This window comes from Triticum urartu, chromosome 7A (assembly GCF_056163025.1).
Source record: "Triticum urartu cultivar PI428250 chromosome 7A, HENAU_Tu73, whole genome shotgun sequence".
In the NCBI taxonomy this organism is placed as follows: Eukaryota; Viridiplantae; Streptophyta; class Magnoliopsida; order Poales; family Poaceae; genus Triticum; species Triticum urartu.
In genome coordinates this window covers 708,824,478-708,842,452 of record NC_141879.1, presented here as the reverse complement: position 1 = coordinate 708,842,452, position 17,975 = coordinate 708,824,478, and the positions used below count along the sequence as shown (strand labels likewise).

Sequence of the window (17,975 nt, the reverse complement as noted above, 5' to 3'; positions counted from 1 at the left end):
GCTACCAAACACACCAGATTAGTTTGGGGTTGGACCATTAGAGGTTGCTTCTAAGTCTTCTAAGCCATAGGCAACAATAGAGGCAACTTTCTAAAGATAGTGGAGCTTTTAGAAGTTCAGGACTCAGGAGGCAATGGTTATGTATGAGCGGTACGATGCCATGGCCACCATGACAAGCCCAGTTGCTGCTATGCACACGATGGGTTTCAGACGATTTCTGCACGGCAGTGCATATGACAACTACGGTGACAAACTAGAGGGTGCATTGGCCGTCAAAGGAGCAGCGGACTTGGACAAGCAGCAGCCACTCGCTGCCATGTCTGTTCATCCGCATTGGCAGCAGCTGCGTCATAACACAGTCACTATAAATAATAAAAGTGGATTTACTACAGTTCTTGATTGATCAGGACCGTTAATTTAAAATGCAAAATTCTTAGGTATCAAAGGAAGAACACAAGATAGACATGAGCACTGCCACACTCAGACCAAGAAAATCTCCATATTGATGCTATTGTAATTAACCAAAGCATAGACATGACCAGGCAAAGCAATGTGGATAGCGTCATCCTGTAGGCAAAGCTGATGACGTCCACCCAACCATCGTGCTACTGAAATCCCAGTCATCTTGAATTGAGAATGCTGATCTGATTACGGCTCCCTTGAATCTGAACAAACAAGATGAAAGTTTAGACAAACAGACAAGAATTCTGGGTCCAGTTTGTACACATATTCAAGAGCTTACAAGCTAAAACGAACACATTATAGGTACACATGTTGGGCAACTTATAGTACGTAGTACCACAAGCAGCAGAATAGCATTCGTTCAATCAGTAATGCTCAGTGGCTTATGTAGGTTTTTTGTACAGGGGTGCCAAGCTTAATACTCGCGCATTTAAACTCCTGTAGCGCATACAGATTAGTATACAGTAAACTTGCCATGGCACCCACCGTATTTGAAATATACGATGTTTTTGTATGTTTGGCACTGTAATTTGCAATGCAGTTCGGAGCACATTGGCATGTACAGAAAAAGAAATCGAGCACTTGAAATCTTAGGCCATTATAGTGTTGCAGGACTTCGAATATTTAGTACCTAGCTAAGTCACTTAAGGAAATATATCACGGGTTCTAGCCACAATAAAAAAATGAAAGATGTGAAGCCTATAACTGATTTATGAGACTGATCCAAATCACATAGTGGGCGCGCACACTGTTCTTTCGTTATTATACAGAGCAGACACTCAGGCAGTTAATTGTGAACACAGTAATTACAGAGATTTTTCAAAACAACATCATCACAAGAAAAGGAAAAATGAATGTGAAGATGACCAAAAGAAAAACTTCCCTACATCCTTACATTTACAAGAAGAAAGTGGACAAGATGAGTCCTTCTTAACTGTAACTAATTTCTAGAGGTGAAAGTAAACACTCCAAAGGTATACTGGATCTATATTTGGATTACTCTGCATTCGGCCATAAAACTATTCTGCGAACAGATATATTTTGATTTCACGACTCCTAAAATGATAGTGGAAGCTTGAGCTATGTGAAAGATATTTTCTTTTGTACGATTCTCTTAAAACAGCAATTGCAACAAACAGGGCAACAGATCACAAATATGTTCATTTTCCCATGACTGAGCACAAAAACATAACGACTACTAAATCATGTAAACAAGAATGGCCAATTGCAACACTGAACAATCCATGTGAAAACTATGAAGGGAAATGCATAACATAACTGGAAATGCAGTAGAAAGTATACCACTTCATATCGTCGGCGAAGACAGCGATGGCGGGAAGTGGGCATATATGCGCGTCCTGGACAAGGACTTCCCGAAAGGCTTGACACAGACCCTCTCAAGCTGCAACTTCTTGACGTCCACCGAGATATACTCCAACAAGTCTGGCATCTCCATAGACAAGCCGACGAGCCGTGGGGCTTCAGAACATATCAGGAGCACACACCTCTCTGTTGCCGCTTTGAGATAATGCAGGCCCTCAGGACCTAGTGAGAAGGTCTTCACCATCTGCCACTGACCGGAATTCTTGCCTTTGTTGTGCCTAACGCTATAGCAGAGGTCATGTTTGCTGCCACCTGCAGTTCCATCACGGATCCCAAACAGCCCAAGCCTGCCTTGCCCTGCCTCCACAATGGCCACGCCTAGCGTGCCCCAACCAGAGGATGGGAGCTCGGCGATGGAGAACTCCATCCTCTGGATGTTAAGCACGAGCAACTCTTTCCTCTTGATATTGGTGGAGTCCCAGTAGAAGCAGCCATATGCGTGGTGCCGCCTGAGATAAGCAGGATCCATCGGCGACACTGGCATGGCCGACCAAAGCATGGGTGCCGCCGCTCGCCACTGCCCGGTGCTCGAAGAGAATACAAAGGGGGCCAGCTTAGTCTCGCAATGCACCATTGAGATCACCGTGAATGCCGTTGCCGTCCCTTCACCGTTCTCGCCAAGGGGAAGGAGGAGAGGCTCGTCCGAGGGCCTGCGTAGAACGGGGGGTGGGCGCTCCGCCGAGGCGACGAGGGCGTCGGGCACCGGAGGGAGCAGGACGTAGCGGCGGTGCAGGGGATCGCACACTGCGAGCTCCCTGCAGATCGGGGGCCGCGCGTCCTTCCCGTGGTCCCGGCCGAGGAGGACGCGGCCGTCGCGGATGTCCATCGGGATCCAGCGGCAGTGGGAGGGGAGGAAGGAGAAGGAGAAGTCAGCGGCGCTGGCAAGCGCGCGGGCGGCGGGCGCGGCGGGGTGGGGCGGGAGCGCGGGCTGGAAGCCGTCGAGGTCGATGAAGGCGAGAAACCGCGGGGCGTGGAGGCGGCGGAAGCGGCGCAGGAAGGAGGCGTCGGTGGCGAGGCGGCGGAAGGCGGGGCAGGCGGCCGAGGCGCGGGCGAGGTCCTCCGGCTCGGGCAGCCGGAGGAGGATTTCAGTGAGGAGGCTGCCCGGGAGCTCCATCAGCGTCGGGGCCATCTCCTTGCCGGCCACCGGCGGTGTCGAGGAGGGGAAGTGGTCGCCGACGACGGGAGCGGAAGGCCGGTAAAATCGGACGAGATGGTGGGGTGGAAGGGGAAGAGGCGGCGGCGGCTGTGTGTGGGTGGGGTGCTGCTGCAGTCTTGGCCGAGTACTTGTATTCCCTGGCCTGAAGAGGGTTACAAAATGAAATTCTAAAATCAAACTACTGTAAAGTAGATACAATTTGTAGACTCCTTGGCTTCTCCCAGCCATTGTAACTTCACCGGCTGCTACATTGCTCATGAGAATAATTACTATGCGCACACACACGCGCTCACCTAAGTATTGACAAGGGGTTCTTTTCTTGAGGGTTTTTTTAAGGGAGAAACCCTAACTGCCACTATTGTCTGCATCCTCCTCTCCCCACCCCGATCGCTGTCGTCGGGCTTATGGGCTTATGGCCCGACGACATGACACGTAGTGCATCTCATTCGTGACAACGGTCTCATGTGGCTTCTCGGCAAAACCCTCACCTACTCTCGTGGTAAGGGATGTCACGATGACGGATATGGTCGTCGGGTCATATAGGTTGTACTGTTGATGCAACTATATATCCGAAATAAGGAACTAGTCTTTTGTAGATTATATTATAAGTACTTAGTATGTAATTGTCGTGATACTACTACAGACAAGGTGAGGTTTATCTTTACCAATTTATTGATTTTGGTATGCGATTCTCAGAGCCGGTGTGTGTGTTTTCAAGATGTTTTCAAATTGATTTGTTGTCAATCAACTAGACAGGCTTTTCAGTCCCTTTTTCCAAACTATTAAGGACAGTATAACCGCACTTAATCCCTACCCTCACAGCGATTTGGGTTTTCGGCCGTCCGTTTTATTGATCCGCGAGTTCCTGGACATCAGATTTTGTGTCAAGGCAACATGTTCCGCGATCTATTTAAACTGGCCCAGCTGTCTGTGGGCTGCTGTTCCACGGGCCGAAACGGACGCCTCTGGTGCACTGGGCCGTCGGCCAGCCCATTCTGCTGCGTGGGCTTCGAGGAATCCATCGAAGGATCGACCGACTCGGCGGTCTTCCTCCATCCAGTGGCTCCAGCCTAGGCGAGCCTCGCGAGGGATTCCGACGCGGCTGGGGATCAATCCGAGGCGAGGCTTGCCAGTGATCCGGCGACGGAGGGATCGATCCGAGGTGAGGCATCCGGCCTCCATCCAAGGCAATGTGCGCGAGGATCCGACGATCGACAGGATCCCGCCACGTAGCAGATGGGCGACGTTTCCTCTTTGCCGTCACCGTTGCTCCTTGCCGCAGCCACTCGTGCCCATGGCGGCCAGGGTTCACCTCCAACCTCGGCGCGTCCCGTCCTCCCGCTCGCCTCGCCCCCCCCCCCCCCCCCCCCCCCCCCCAGCAACGAGGAGGAGGAGCCGGTGCCCCCGCCCCCGAGTTCACCGACGACGCCGTCCTCTGGCCCAAGCTTGTTGCTACTGCTCCTCCTCTCCTCTGTCCATGGCTTCCCCAAGCAGTAAGGTAATATCACCTCTCATCTCCTGTCCTCTGTGATCTGCATTCCTGATTCCTCTGATGATTTGATGGTATCTCACCAGTATGTGATTTTGATGATCCAACACATTAAGATTTGAGTAAAGAAATAAGGAATACTTTAATGTTGGATTGTTATTAAAGTTTGAAATTTGTTTCAATCAATCAACGGTTCTTTGCTTACTGTAAATTAAAACTGCTAGCTGGTCATATCATGTAGCTTCTGCATCCTGAATACAATCTCACGAAGTATATTATTTGATACCTTTTGTTTTTTCACTAGATTTCAGTAAGAGCAGAGACCTAGTCCAACAGGCCTCTTGATGAACGGAGAGGGGCTGCAGGGGAAGAGCCAGGCAATTTCAAATCTTGGGAGCTAAGGTTTGTTCAATTGCACAAGTTAATGTTCTTTGTGCAATCTGCTCACAAGTTAATGTTCTTTTATTATGGTCAATCAACTATACCTTTTATTATGCAGATTGCACAAGTTAATGTTCTTTGTGATTGGACGCGTACATACATACGGTTATTTAGTTTCAGAGATAAATTGCATCTTGCTCAGATTCTTTGATTGCATATACACACCAAAATAAGTTTGCCATTTTAAAGGATGGAGTTCGAGCAATTTTTTTACCTATCTGGGCATTTTTTTTCTTCAGAATTTTACTACAAACATTGCTTTATTTGTAGAAGTGGCGAGCACACTGACATCGATTGGTACGTTTGGGGAGGGTCTTAGAGGTCACAAACCTTAATGTGATATTGTCTTTTGAAATTGTTATCTTGCCTAATTTGTCTTTTGTCATCCATTAGTTGCCGTACTATACTATATCTTCCTACCACTTTGTTCTATAGAAGTATAGAACCCAACTTTTCAAGCCTTTGACTTGTTTTCACTCTGCAATCCATCGATTATGTTCACTCTGTAGTTTAGAGTGTATTCTAGACAAAATGTTGACATTTTCTATTCGGCTCTCTATTCAACCATCCTTATATTGTGATGCCGTGCTATATAGAGTTACCTGATATTAAGCTTTTCATTGTGTATACCCATGCTAGAAACAAGTATGTACTTTTAAGGGTTGATAGGCTATCAATTATTATGATTTACATTCTACATTTCTTTAGTATACGTATTCATCCATGTGATTCTTTATGCGAATTTTGAGGCTGCCAGGCTAGATATCGAGAAAATAGTGGTTTGAGAGTGACAAGATGCACTGTTGAGTAGTTGGACTTCGCCCATGATATTGTCTTCTCGATTGCTAACAAAGGAGAACAATACAAGTTAATGGAGAGGAATACTATTTTATTATGATGTTTTTTAAAGTGCACAACTGATAATGTATTGAAGTGGTACACATGGAAGATAAATCTCAATATGCGGCAATGTTCGTATATATTAAAAATGAAATTTTGCTAGCCGGAGGAAATTCTTCTCATTGAATATGATATATACATAGTTTAGTTGCTATAATTTTGTGCTGGTTGTTACATCTTGGAAGGCAATTGTCCAATTGCAGGCTGATTAAGTTGTAGCTTGACTAAGGGTGCATTGGCTCTCCATGTTGTTTGGCACAAATTATTGTGGAACATCACCTTGGTCATGCAAAGCTGAACTGGTGATATGAGGAGAGAAATTCAATGTAGCTGAACTACAACTTTTTCTATTGCCTATTAGCCTCGTCTCCTACAGGAAAAGCTGAATTGCCTGTGCCTACACTCATGTATTACATTAACAGTCTCCTACGTACGCCTACTTTGTGTTTTTGTATAACTACCAAATCATAAAGAACACTATTGCTATTACTATAGTATATATACAGCCCCTCTATAGGCCTGAATTATCCAAAGTTATGGCAATGCATTGCCCGCTGTTATCTTGTGTATGTGTTGCGCTTTCAATGATGCAACTTCTTACACTATTAGGGGAAATCATCTATGATGCTGCCTTGATAATGATCAATTACAAAAAGGAATATCCAGCAATGTTCAAACTCCCGATCCAATCCCCTCACATGAGAGACATAAAGTTGAACCAAATTCAAGTTAAGACCCAAGTTTAACAAACTCAGTCCTTTCATACCACTGCACTACTTGAATCTTTTATAGTCGTTCAATATATAGGCACTTCATACAAATATAACTTGAATGTTTTTCTGCCACTATGTTTTATGACAATATATTTATAGAAATTTTATCATTCCATTGGAAAAATAGACGGGCACGGCAACGCGTGCCATCGATGATCTAGTTCTCTCTATTACTCTTTTAAAACTCTTCTTTTTAACTCGGTATGGGGCATATATTTCCAATGTTAGGGGATCAACCACCCCTTGGTAGACAGTGTGCCGCGACACTAGTAGTCCGCCGTCAATCCATGCTTTATTATTAGGGAAAGATATATATAAAAAATAGGAAAACCGTCGTCGGGTTCACCGTCGTTTTTTTACATCTGGCCCACGTGGTTGTGTGTGTGCGTATTTGAATAAAAAATAGGAAAATAAAGTTGGGATGGGAAAACTAGGGTTCAAACCCTGGTTTGCTATGAAGATGCCAACGTAGCACACCAGTCAAGCTAGACTCGTGGACGTGCCAATGTCGGTGTCCGGCTCCTTAATATAAAGAATAGAAAGCAAGTGTACTCGGCCAAGGGAGTTGGGCGCTTGATGGGCACGGTATGCTGGGCTGAGACGGGCGTTGCGGCCCACGGGACGGACAAGGTGCAGGTTGGAGGCTTCTTCATATTTGTTTACTTTATTAAATAGTCCCATCTTGTTATTTTACATTAATTTTTTGCAATTTATATACGTTCTTAGGTTGTCAGGCATCGAGCTGCTTCGGAAATTAACAAAGAATAAGGCGTGAATATTGCATGAGAGATAAAAGAAGGAAGGCCAAAGGGAAGGGAGAGAAAGGAAATAGAGGGTAATTATGTGGTAATTAACCGGCTGGCAAATGAGATTCATGACATGCTTGATATAAGGAAAGAAGGAGAAAAGAAATACACACTAATTGTATGAGATTCATGCTTTAATGAAGGGTATGGCACTGGCTATTGAGCATTCGGATATGTCTATCATTGTCCAGTCAGATTCTACAAATGCTTTGGCCGACACTTAGCTGCGAAGATTAAAGCTCTTATGATTGATAGAGAGTTCGTCTCACTGAAAGTTAGTAGAGATCAAAATAGAGTAGCACATCAGCTGACTCTTTATAGTTGTACCAATGCTTGTACTGCAGTATGGCTGAATTCAAGCCCACCTATCTGTGAGGACTTGTTATCTTGTGATTGTAACCCGATCATTATGGAATAAAACTCTTTTTAACCTTGTAAAAAAAGAAGAAAAGAGAAAGGAAAGAGAGAGGAAGGAAATATACGATAACTACAGGAGGATCGAGGGAGGACCCTACCAAATGGATAGGACATGCGGGATTTGTGGGCGCCATATTTGGTTGGCAGGCATACTGGCCTCATCCATATCTTATATGAATAAAAAAATGACGTGGCATTTTTTCCTACATACAATCCTCACTAAATTCACATTGTTTTTTCTTCAGTTGCAGTGGACCCACTTATGATCCTTACTAAATTTTCGCCAACTTTATAACACGTTGAATGTTATGTTTGTGCATACAATCCTCACTAAATTTATATCACTTTTTTACCCGTTGTAACCCACGGGCATATACGTTATTTTTTATATAAATGGAGGTATAATATTATTTGGCCTCTCATTTGGTATGTCCATAGCGTTCCTCCATACTTAGCTAGGCTATTCTACAGATCGTCTGTGCTGGGCCGCCGGGCCTATGCCCCGTTCGTCTGTATTACGTTCCATGAATAAAAAAACAATACCCTCCCAACCTGTCTATGCGACCCGGCCCAACAAATCAAACCCACCAGCCCGTTTAGGAGATGAGACAAAAATAGTTGACCGTGACATGAATCAAACTCGCAACCTCCCCTGTTCTTTGGTGTTGATCATTTTACCCCGCAAAAAAGGTGTTGATCATTTTAAACTAAAGTTAAATTTGGAGATTTTTTGTGTTCTTTACGGACTGGTACTGAACTACTACAATATAAAATATGGATAGCACAAACACAAGGCGCAAGTTAGATTGTGCGGATGTGGCCGGGATCTCAAACGCGACCGTTCATTGGTCTGTGTATGTAGACGATTCTTTATTGACTCGAAGCTTAGGTGGAATGTTCGTCGTGTAGTGGACATCGTGACCGACAATGAGGACAAAGAAAATAAGTGGTGACAAGGATGGGGCGCTAAGTGTGATAATTTGTTTCTCGCGTTGCAACGCACGGACACTTTTACCAGTCCAATTTATACACATAATAGGCACACACTATGGAGTGACTTTTTAATTGACATATTGACATATGATTGGAATTCCCTGTTATTTATGATTCCAACAAGCGTAGGGAATATTTTAGCCACATCATAGGGAACATAATTGGAAAGAGAGTGTTGTGATGAACCTGATTATCATGATGCGAATTTGATTCGTTTAATTTGAACTTGCCTATCATTGTTTTTACTGTCCTTTGTAAATGTTTGTTTGACACTACTATGTAAAATTTATGTTTATTTATTTTAATGTGGGCCATGTTTGTAAGATCCAGTAGATTGTCCGGTGAACCCAAAACATCATATTTTCCCATGAGACTATTTTTGTTGGGCTGAAAATTGTTCGGCTCTCGTACCAACGCACGGGCAATTACCTAGTCATGTAATAAAAATCCCTGAACAATTCGGACAACGCTATATATAGGTTCATTTTCACAAAAGAAATCAATCATTTGTTTTTGCCATCATGTTCAAATTTTCTACAAATACGGTTATTGTTTTAGTGTGCTGGTCTTGTGGGGCATTAGTAAGATCACTTTTCGATTGCCTACTACAACAAGTTTGGTATGGCTCCGGTGAGAGATAGGTGATAACTGCGGCAAGCCGTCGGCTCGCTCGGGTATTTGTAGTCGTCTCTAAATGGTCTGTAATCATAGATGCATGTTTTTTATTTTTGTATTTTTAACTGCCATGATATGATGAATAGATCAGAGCCAAAAAAAATTAAAAGTTTTATTAAAAAAATGCTCAAATTTTCTATTTTAACAAATGCAGTGGTTTCCTCTCAGTTGGCCCATACCGTCAACGACGCGGGCGGCTATTGCGTGTCGCATAGCAGCTTACGTGTCAACATAAAAAAGGCCCCACATCATAGGAGCCCTTTCTTTTTTTGGTTCATAGGATAGGATTATCATAGGAATAGGAATTTTGTAGGAAATGAGGCCTCCTTTGGTTTAGAGGAATTTCATAGGAATTCTAGAGGATAGGATTTTTATAGGATTTTTTCCTTTAGAGCCATTTGGTTCATAGGAATGGATTCCTATTCCTACATAGGATTGGTTCCTATCCTCCACATTTCATAGGAAAATAAAAAAGAGCCTAGACTCAATGAAAAATTTCCTTTGGTGTCAACCAAATGACATCTTGTTTCCTATTCCTACTCATAGGATTTGAGATACATGTCATCTCATTTCCTACAAGATTCCTTTTCGTATGATAATCCTATCCTATGAACCAAAAGAGGCCTGAGATGGCATGTATCTCAAATCCTATGAGTAGGAATAGGAAATGAGATGTCATTTGGTTGACACCAAAGGAATTTTTTCATTGAGTCTATGCTCATTTTTATTTTCCTATGAAATGTGAAGGATAGGAACCAATCCTATGTAGGAATAGAAATCTATTCTTATGAATCAAAGGGCTCTAAAGGAAAAAATCCTATAAAAATCCTATCCTATGAAATTCCTTCAAACCAAAGGAGTTGAAGCAGATACATCAGGAGCCGCACAAAAAAAAAAAGCTTTGTTTTTCCTCGTCTGTTCCGGCGGGGGGAGGCGGCGATGGCCGCGTGGGCCGATGGTCGGCGCTCGCGGCGAGCGCACTAATCCACAGCTTCGCGGGGGCCAGCTACTGATCCGGTGTATACTCGCCGGCGATCAAGGACGTGGGCGCCAACGCCGGCTTCCTCTCCGCGTAGGCGCCCGTGGGCCACTGAATCCCTTGCATCGCTCTGTGCCGCCGGGTACCTCCCCATGTGGCTCGCCGGCCCCGATCCCGCTCGTCTGCCTCGAGCCCTCGACATGCTGCTCGCCGCGCAGGCGCGGACCTTCCTATATACGGCCGATGTCGTCACCGCCGTCGAGAACTTCCCCGGCCACCGCGGCACCGTCAACGGCATCCTGAAGGTACTGCCGTCCTGATCCCCCCCCCCCTCGCTGGCTTTCTTTCTATATACTGTACTGCTAATTATGCAGTATTCAGTCTCTCCTCTGCGTCAGTACCTAAATGATGTGATTAATTAGACCTATTGCGATTCATGCTACAATACAACCCTGTGTAGATGATGTATATGCTGAAATAAAAAACAAAGTATACAGATGAAATCAGAAGTATCAAAAAATCCATGTGAAATCAAAACGGCCACATCCTCTGCTGTGACTGAGGAATCAAAAATCAGAAGAACCATGTGTTTTGTTTGCTTTCAGTTCCTTTCTTTCTTATGTGCTGTGACTGTGAGGAATCTGTTCTGGTGGCATAGCTGATACGAACCTAGATACAAATTACTCAATGGATAATGGATACAAGGAATTCAGTCACAGATACTCCCTCCGTTCCCTTATACAAGGCCACTATGAAAAATACATTTTGCATCTATACAAGGCCACTACCAGTAACCGAAGCAAAATTTAATGATGTTTTCTCATACTAGCAACTTGTTTAAAATACTTGCATGTATGTAGTCATAATGACACTATGCTACTTCCTTCTCATTCCTTCCTTGCATGCATACGGGCATATTAATGATCCCAGTTAACAAGAAGAAAAGTTGGCTTGCAAAGTAGTCATTAAATTTTACCTAGGTACATGTAATTTGAGTTTGTGGCCTTGTATAAGGGAATGGAGGGAGTACAAGTTTCTATCAGCAAGAAAGGGGATCTGGGAAGCTAGAGCCGGGAGGTGGGAGAGGGAAAACGCCCAACAGCGGCCAGTTCGGGTTCCAGTTCTTCCATCCTTCCCTGAATCGATGTGTTCCTCTATATATCAGGTCAAGCCTCCTCGGGTTGGGCTTTGCAGTCTGTTTGGGCCTCGTGGGCCGGCATTGAGCCTCTTTGGTTGTGGTTGATGAAGTAGTTCCCGTGACATTCCTCCCTTCTTGAAACTCGGCTTGACCCCAAGCCGACACCGAAGAATTTATGCCCGGGTCCCATGGAACTGCCAGAGCGGTGGTGATATCCTTCACGGTAGTAGCCATGTTCGAGGTAGACTTGATCAAGTTCAAAGACGCTAGCGTCGTTGAGGTAGTAGTCGTTGTTGGCACGGACTTGGTTGATGTCAAAGTAGTTCTCGTGGCTGATGTAGACTTGATCGAGGAAGATGTCCATAAGCATAAGACTCCTCCGTCCTTCAAATTTTGCTTGCCGCTCAGGGAGATACACTTGAGAGCACTTGGTTGACCCATCACATGCCAACCATTCAGTCTTGTAAAGACTGCACACTGGGAGTTGTATGCAACAATAGTACACACAGAACCAAGCACCCAAGCAATCTTCCAAACCATCAAGGGACTGAATTCAAACCTCAAATGTACCGAGCAATTGATATAGAACTCTGTGGCATGAGCCTCTGAGAGTTTGCAGCTCACCAACTCAGTAGCAGAGCACTCGAGCATTATTTTTGGAGAAGTGTTTGCAAGAACAAGGCATCCATAGGAGCTCTTCAACATCAGCTGGTCCACACTTGGCATTGGATGTTTCTAGGAGCTAAGTTCAGTGCAAGGTAACACGTTAATTTGAACCGTTGAGACATCTGGCCATGTTAACAGAAACCCAAGATTCAGACAACCAAGCCTACTATGATAGTCCAAAATAATTTTGCTGTGGGGGTACACTCCTTGCCTGTCAGAGCACTCAACCCCAATAGCAATAGTGTTGGGATTGCCACATGAGCAATTGCAGAATAAGGAGTACACTCCTTGATTCTCACAAACTGCAGCTTGTATGTGTGCTGGCTTGGTACTTGCAGGAAATGACAATCGCTGCTCGACCATTTGATGAATGGGGTTATTCCTTTGAGAGGTTCGCTCTACTGCGCTGATGCTCACAAACAAGGAATGCAGTCCAATTTTCGTCATATAAGAATTAACCTCAGTGTACTGCTCCGCCATATAGGAAATCCTGTTGTTAAACTCCAACTTTCCGCTCTTGCATAATGTAAGTTCAGGTGCAATAGAGAAGTTGTGACTTGGACAAACTAGATATTCCTCCAAACATAGGTGATTGACGGGAGTACATACCATTGAGGACTTGGTGATGTTGGATACAGCAATAGTCTTGCCCTGAACTACAAATTTCATCCAATGCACAGTAAGCTGCGGCTCAATCTCATCGAACATAATTACTCGCAAATAGTTATCAGTGCAATGTAGAATACTCGACAAGGCCTCCAGACATTTAAACTCATCAGAACCGACTGGCCGAGTTGTGACAATCTCTTTACTCTTCAGCTGGTTGTCAACTACTGTAAGTTCTCCATAAGAATTATGGGTGTAGAGCCACTCGACATCAATTGCGCCCATGAACCTGTGATAAGGGCTCGCAAGGCATGCTTCAATGATATGTTGCCCAGGCCAGAAAGAATCTTCTAAAATTGTATTGGCCAACAGCAAACCTTGAATATCTGACCGCCAATATTCCGCAATCCTCCATAGCTCCTGATCCACCAAAGGCAGCTGTACAGAAAAATATCCCTTGTCTTTATGAGCTCCCTGAGAGGTCCAAATGAATAAAATGCTCCCAGTTCTGACTTGCGTGTATACCAGGCTACCATCAGGGAATACCAGTTTGTGTAACCATATGGTGTGAGTGACTATAACTGAGATTAACACACCACAGCATTCAGTCATATGAAGGGCAACAACGAGAGATTGAATGCTCACTGCCTTGTTGCAGCACACAATTGCGTGCAGATTTGGTGAGAATGTCACGGCCGATAAGAACCATCCTCCAGAGGGCCAAGTGTTGAGCTTCACCATAACATTCTGCAACTTTCCAACCTGAAGAAATAAGTAACAACTGGACCAGGGGAAATTTACTTGAGCATTCTCACTGGGATGAACCTGTAGGCCGCTACTTATGAACTCAGCCTTCACAATAGTCATCAAGGCGGCTATCTCAAGTTCCAGCCAACCCATGTGATTCGTCATTGGATTTTTGTGAACACCGGGACCCCATGGTGATGTGACACACAGGACTCTTTGGGCAACATGTGGCACACTAAAATTTTCATCAAATGAGAAGTAGTCCCAAAGAAGCCAATGCATCTGTCCTATTAATGCCACCATGAAACCCACCATTTTCTCTTCCTGTAAGGCCTCATTCTTGAAATTTGTTTGAAGTGATGGAGTCCACGGCTGCAGCAACTTATATTGCAAATACTCCCAGGAGGAAATTGACTGTGGCTCTACAGGACAACCCAATACTAGCTCATCTCCAGTAAGAAATTCAACTGAGTGTTGTCTGGGCATACCAGCTGAAGAAATCTTCATGAGGCTCCTAAATTCATCCAACTGCAACACGGTACATACATGGCTGCACACAATGAATGGCCATGGTACCTGCCGGAGCACCTTTGATGACAAAGTAGCAACGATTTTTTCTAAGAATCCTTCCTGAGAGTACTACTTGAAGAGCGTCGTGTTCCCAGGACTCGAAAACCGTCTGTCATTGTTTCCTCCAGTTTGCCTGAGTGGCACAAAGACATTAGTCTTTGAATTTATTCGAGAGCCGAAGAGTGGCTTCCATTTGTACTCTGCTTCATTAGTGGCAGCGCTCTCACCATGTGCAGCTTGGTCACCGATGAAGGAAGGCCATGGCCTTGGTCGTAGCCCTTGTCTCGGTCGCATGATACTCGGGATCACATATACGATGGACATGTACATGAACAACCCGGTGTGGTTGATGAGGCACGTTGTCGAACACCTTGAGGACGACTTGGTGTCCAGCACGAGGAGAACAGACAACCAGCACAGCTGGGCTGGCCAGAGCCCCGGAGACTCAGTGAAGGATGCAGACACACTCCACGGAGTCAGGGGCAGCATTCCTAGGCCACTTCCGTTGTGGCTACTGTCGAGGGTTCCGCCGCTTGCCGCAGGTGCAGCAAGCAAGGGGACGACGACGACCGTGGCCGTGAGCGACGTAGGTGTTGCGGCTGGGGTGAACACAGAAGCCAATGTGGCACCCTTCTGGCTTGGGTATTCTGTTGAACACATGGCATGCAACAAGGAGCATGAGCTGCTGGTAGCAGAAAGGACGACCTCAGCGGCCTCCTCGATGATGATGGTTGGTGGTGAGATGACATGAGGCACGGCCTCGTCAACGCCAACGTCGAGGCTGGCATCGGGGATACTCACCGCAGGTGCAAGACCGGCAATGACGTTGTCGTGGTCAACCGCAATCTCCTCAGTCATTGGCTCTTGCACGGGAGACTTGATGATTTCAGAATCTGTGCCGACCAACTCCATCAACTCGCGCACAGCGTCCCGGATCCGATCGAATTGCTCAGCTAGGCTGCTCATGGTGACGATGGTGGGGAAATTTTGTAGGTGGGAGGTGGTGGATTGGCTTTGAATACCAAATGATACGAACCTAGATACAAATTACTCAATGGATAATGGATACAAGGAATTCAGTCACAGATACAAGTTTCTATCAGCAAGAAAGGGGATCTGGGAAGCTAGAGCCGGGAGGTGGGAGAGGGAAAACGCCCAACGGCGGCCAGTTCGGCTTCCAGTTCTTCCATCCCCTTCTCTGAAGCGATGTGTTCCTCTATATATCAGGTCAAGCCTCCTCGGGTTGGGCTTTGCAGTCTGTTTGGGCCTCGTGGGCCGGCATTGAGCCTCTTTGGTTGTGGTTGATGAAGTAGTTCCCGTGATATTCCTCCCTCCTTAAAACTCGGCTTGACCCCAAGCCGACACCGAAGAATTTATGCCCGGATCCCATGGAACTGCCAGAGCGGTGGTGATATCCTTCACAATAGTAGCCATGTTCGAGGTAGACTTGATCAAGTTCAAAGACGCTAGCGTCGTTGAGGTAGTAGTCGTTGTTGTCACGGACTTGGTTGATGTCGAAGTAGTTCTCGTGGCTGATGTAGACTTGATCGAGGAAAAGTACAGTATGCAGATCCTGTACATGCTGAAATTAGCAGAAAAATACATACGAACTATTCTGGAAAAGTACAGTAATGTGATTTATTAGAATTATTATAGTATAATTCATACATACAGTATAACCATGGTAGGAATTCTTGCTCCTTTGGGAGGCAGCATCACTGGTTCTAGAAGAAGAGTACAATTGTGTAGGCGCAGTCACTGTTTCATTATAATTTGCTCTGCCCAAAGACATCAGAGAGGCAATAATGCAGCCTTCTTTTGCTGGTCTCATCCTTTCAGCACCATGTTTGTTTTCTGAAATCCTGTATCTACTCCTGACACTGGGTGGAGCTATCATTTGCGTTAATTGCACGAACTTTCAGTGTTATTGTCTTGAGTTTTCAGCTAACTATATTCCTAACTCGGACGATGCAAACGTGTGTCGATCCAACATTGCACACATTTTGCTGAATAATCCTAACCTGCACTCTGTTTCTCGACGACGTACCAAACTAGCAATCGTAAGGCACATTTATTAGGCAGTGTATCATGTTTTTTCTTGTTACACAAGTACATATATGCCCTACTCCTTTATTATGGTATTAAATGATCTATGCATTTTCCGAACAGGGTTTTCTGGGCTTTGGGTGGAGCAATACTTATGCTAGCGATATTACCCACAGGCCACACGATATTACCCACAGGCCACAGTCGTCGCATTGCTGCTCATGTATTTTGTCGATGTCCACAGTGCTCATCGGTGGTACAACAAGAAGTTCCTTGATGCCTTCGCTCTTATGGCCGTTTCTGTTGCCGGGTACCTGATGGTTGTCATAATCTGTGACCAAGTATTCGTGATAAGTTCAGCTGGACAGAGTGTTTGCTTCGCGATACTCCTGCTGTTGATCATGTCTCCAACAGTTATTGTTATAACAGCTCACAAGATGGAATCGAAACAATGAGAAGAGCCAGCTCTAGCACTGCGCTTGTGGGATCTGGTCAGGACATGTCGTCGCACAAAGAAAACATGAATGTGGTGCAGGCCATGTGTAAACTGACTTCTGACTGCTCTTCCTTGCGATGGCCTGTGGAATGGGATCGGGGCTAGCCAGGGTGAACAACATCAGCCAGATCAGGGGCTCTCTTTGAGTAAACGAGCAGAGAGACCAGCACCCTGGTGTCGCTCTGGAGCATCTGGAACTTCTCGGGGAGGTTCACGAGGAGTAGGCTGGCCTTTTTCATAGCAGCGACGCTTCTGGTCATGGGTGTAGGCCATGCTATCATCTCCTCCGGTTTCCACGCATAGCTCTACGTCGGCTCTGGTTTCCAAAGGCGCTTCTATGGCAAGGAGTCGCCACAAGGTGAGTTTGCCTGCGCCGGTAAGCACTGCTTCGCACTCCCCTTCCTGATTATGGCATGTGTTTGTGTTTCGGATCTGCCGTAGCATTTGTATTGTTCATCAGAACAAAGAAGTTTTGTAGGTGAGTTATATACGCCAGACTGCTGTCTTTTGTAGAGAATAAACTTATATATATGCAAACGACACTCAGTCATGTTAGCATTTGGTATTATAGCATTATGTACTAGTATATAGCAACATTATAATGGCTAATTCCTTTCTGAATTAATAGTCGAGAAGATGAGTGATACATATTTTATTTAGACAACCACTGCATCTGTTTGTGTTTGTAAGAGAGCACTAACAAGCTCACTCTACTCCTATATATCACTTCACTCGTCACCTTGTTTGATTCCTCCTTTAGCTTCCTCTGGTGTTACGCCCTTCCCGTTGTCTTTCTCCTTTTCTTTCTTCTCCTTTGCTCCTCTTTCTCCTCAGCTTTCTCCACTTCTGCCTCATCTTCCTCATTCACCTTCGCCTTTGCTGCTGCCGCGTCTTCCTTGGCCTGCTTGAGCGCCTCAATGAGGCCTGATGAACACTAATTAGGGTCCCTCTTCTTCTTCGTCGACATTGGCATCAGGTTGTCTGCCACATCGGTGGGCAACATGTCGGTCTCCTCGAGCAGCCGTTGAATCTCCCCAAACAGACCATGCTCCACGACATCCAGGTAGTTCTTGGCAAGCACCTTGAAGCCCTCGAAGAGGCAATAGGACATCTCGATTTGCTTGTCCATCCTGCCCTCTCGGATCAGTGCCGGGTCCATTTTCTCCTTTTGGTTCGTCGTGAAGATGATGATTCGCTCACGGACGGATGCTGACATAGCCCGTCGATGAAGT

At 45.3% G+C, this 17,975-nt stretch overlaps 2 protein-coding genes and 2 pseudogenes across 2 annotated transcripts; 1 reads left to right on the top strand and 3 right to left on the bottom strand.

Moving 5' to 3' along the window:
• Nucleotides 1-1,698: 1,698 nt before the first annotated feature.
• Nucleotides 1,699-3,183, bottom strand: LOC125519963 (uncharacterized). Its single transcript, XM_048684745.2, has one exon. The coding sequence runs from the start codon at nt 2,972-2,974 to the stop codon at nt 1,769-1,771; it is 1,206 nt and encodes a 401-aa protein (XP_048540702.1). The 5' UTR covers nt 2,975-3,183; the 3' UTR covers nt 1,699-1,768.
• Nucleotides 3,184-7,180: 3,997 nt separating this feature from the next.
• Nucleotides 7,181-17,968, top strand: LOC125523285 (uncharacterized; annotated as a pseudogene).
• LOC147961890 (uncharacterized) lies at nt 10,812-16,347 on the bottom strand. The gene has a single exon (XM_087537043.1). The coding sequence runs from the start codon at nt 14,136-14,138 to the stop codon at nt 12,348-12,350; it is 1,791 nt and encodes a 596-aa protein (XP_087393169.1). The 5' UTR covers nt 14,139-16,347; the 3' UTR covers nt 10,812-12,347.
• LOC147961889 (AAA-ATPase At3g28540 pseudogene) lies at nt 17,472-17,959 on the bottom strand (annotated as a pseudogene).
• Nucleotides 17,969-17,975: the final 7 nt, after the last annotated feature.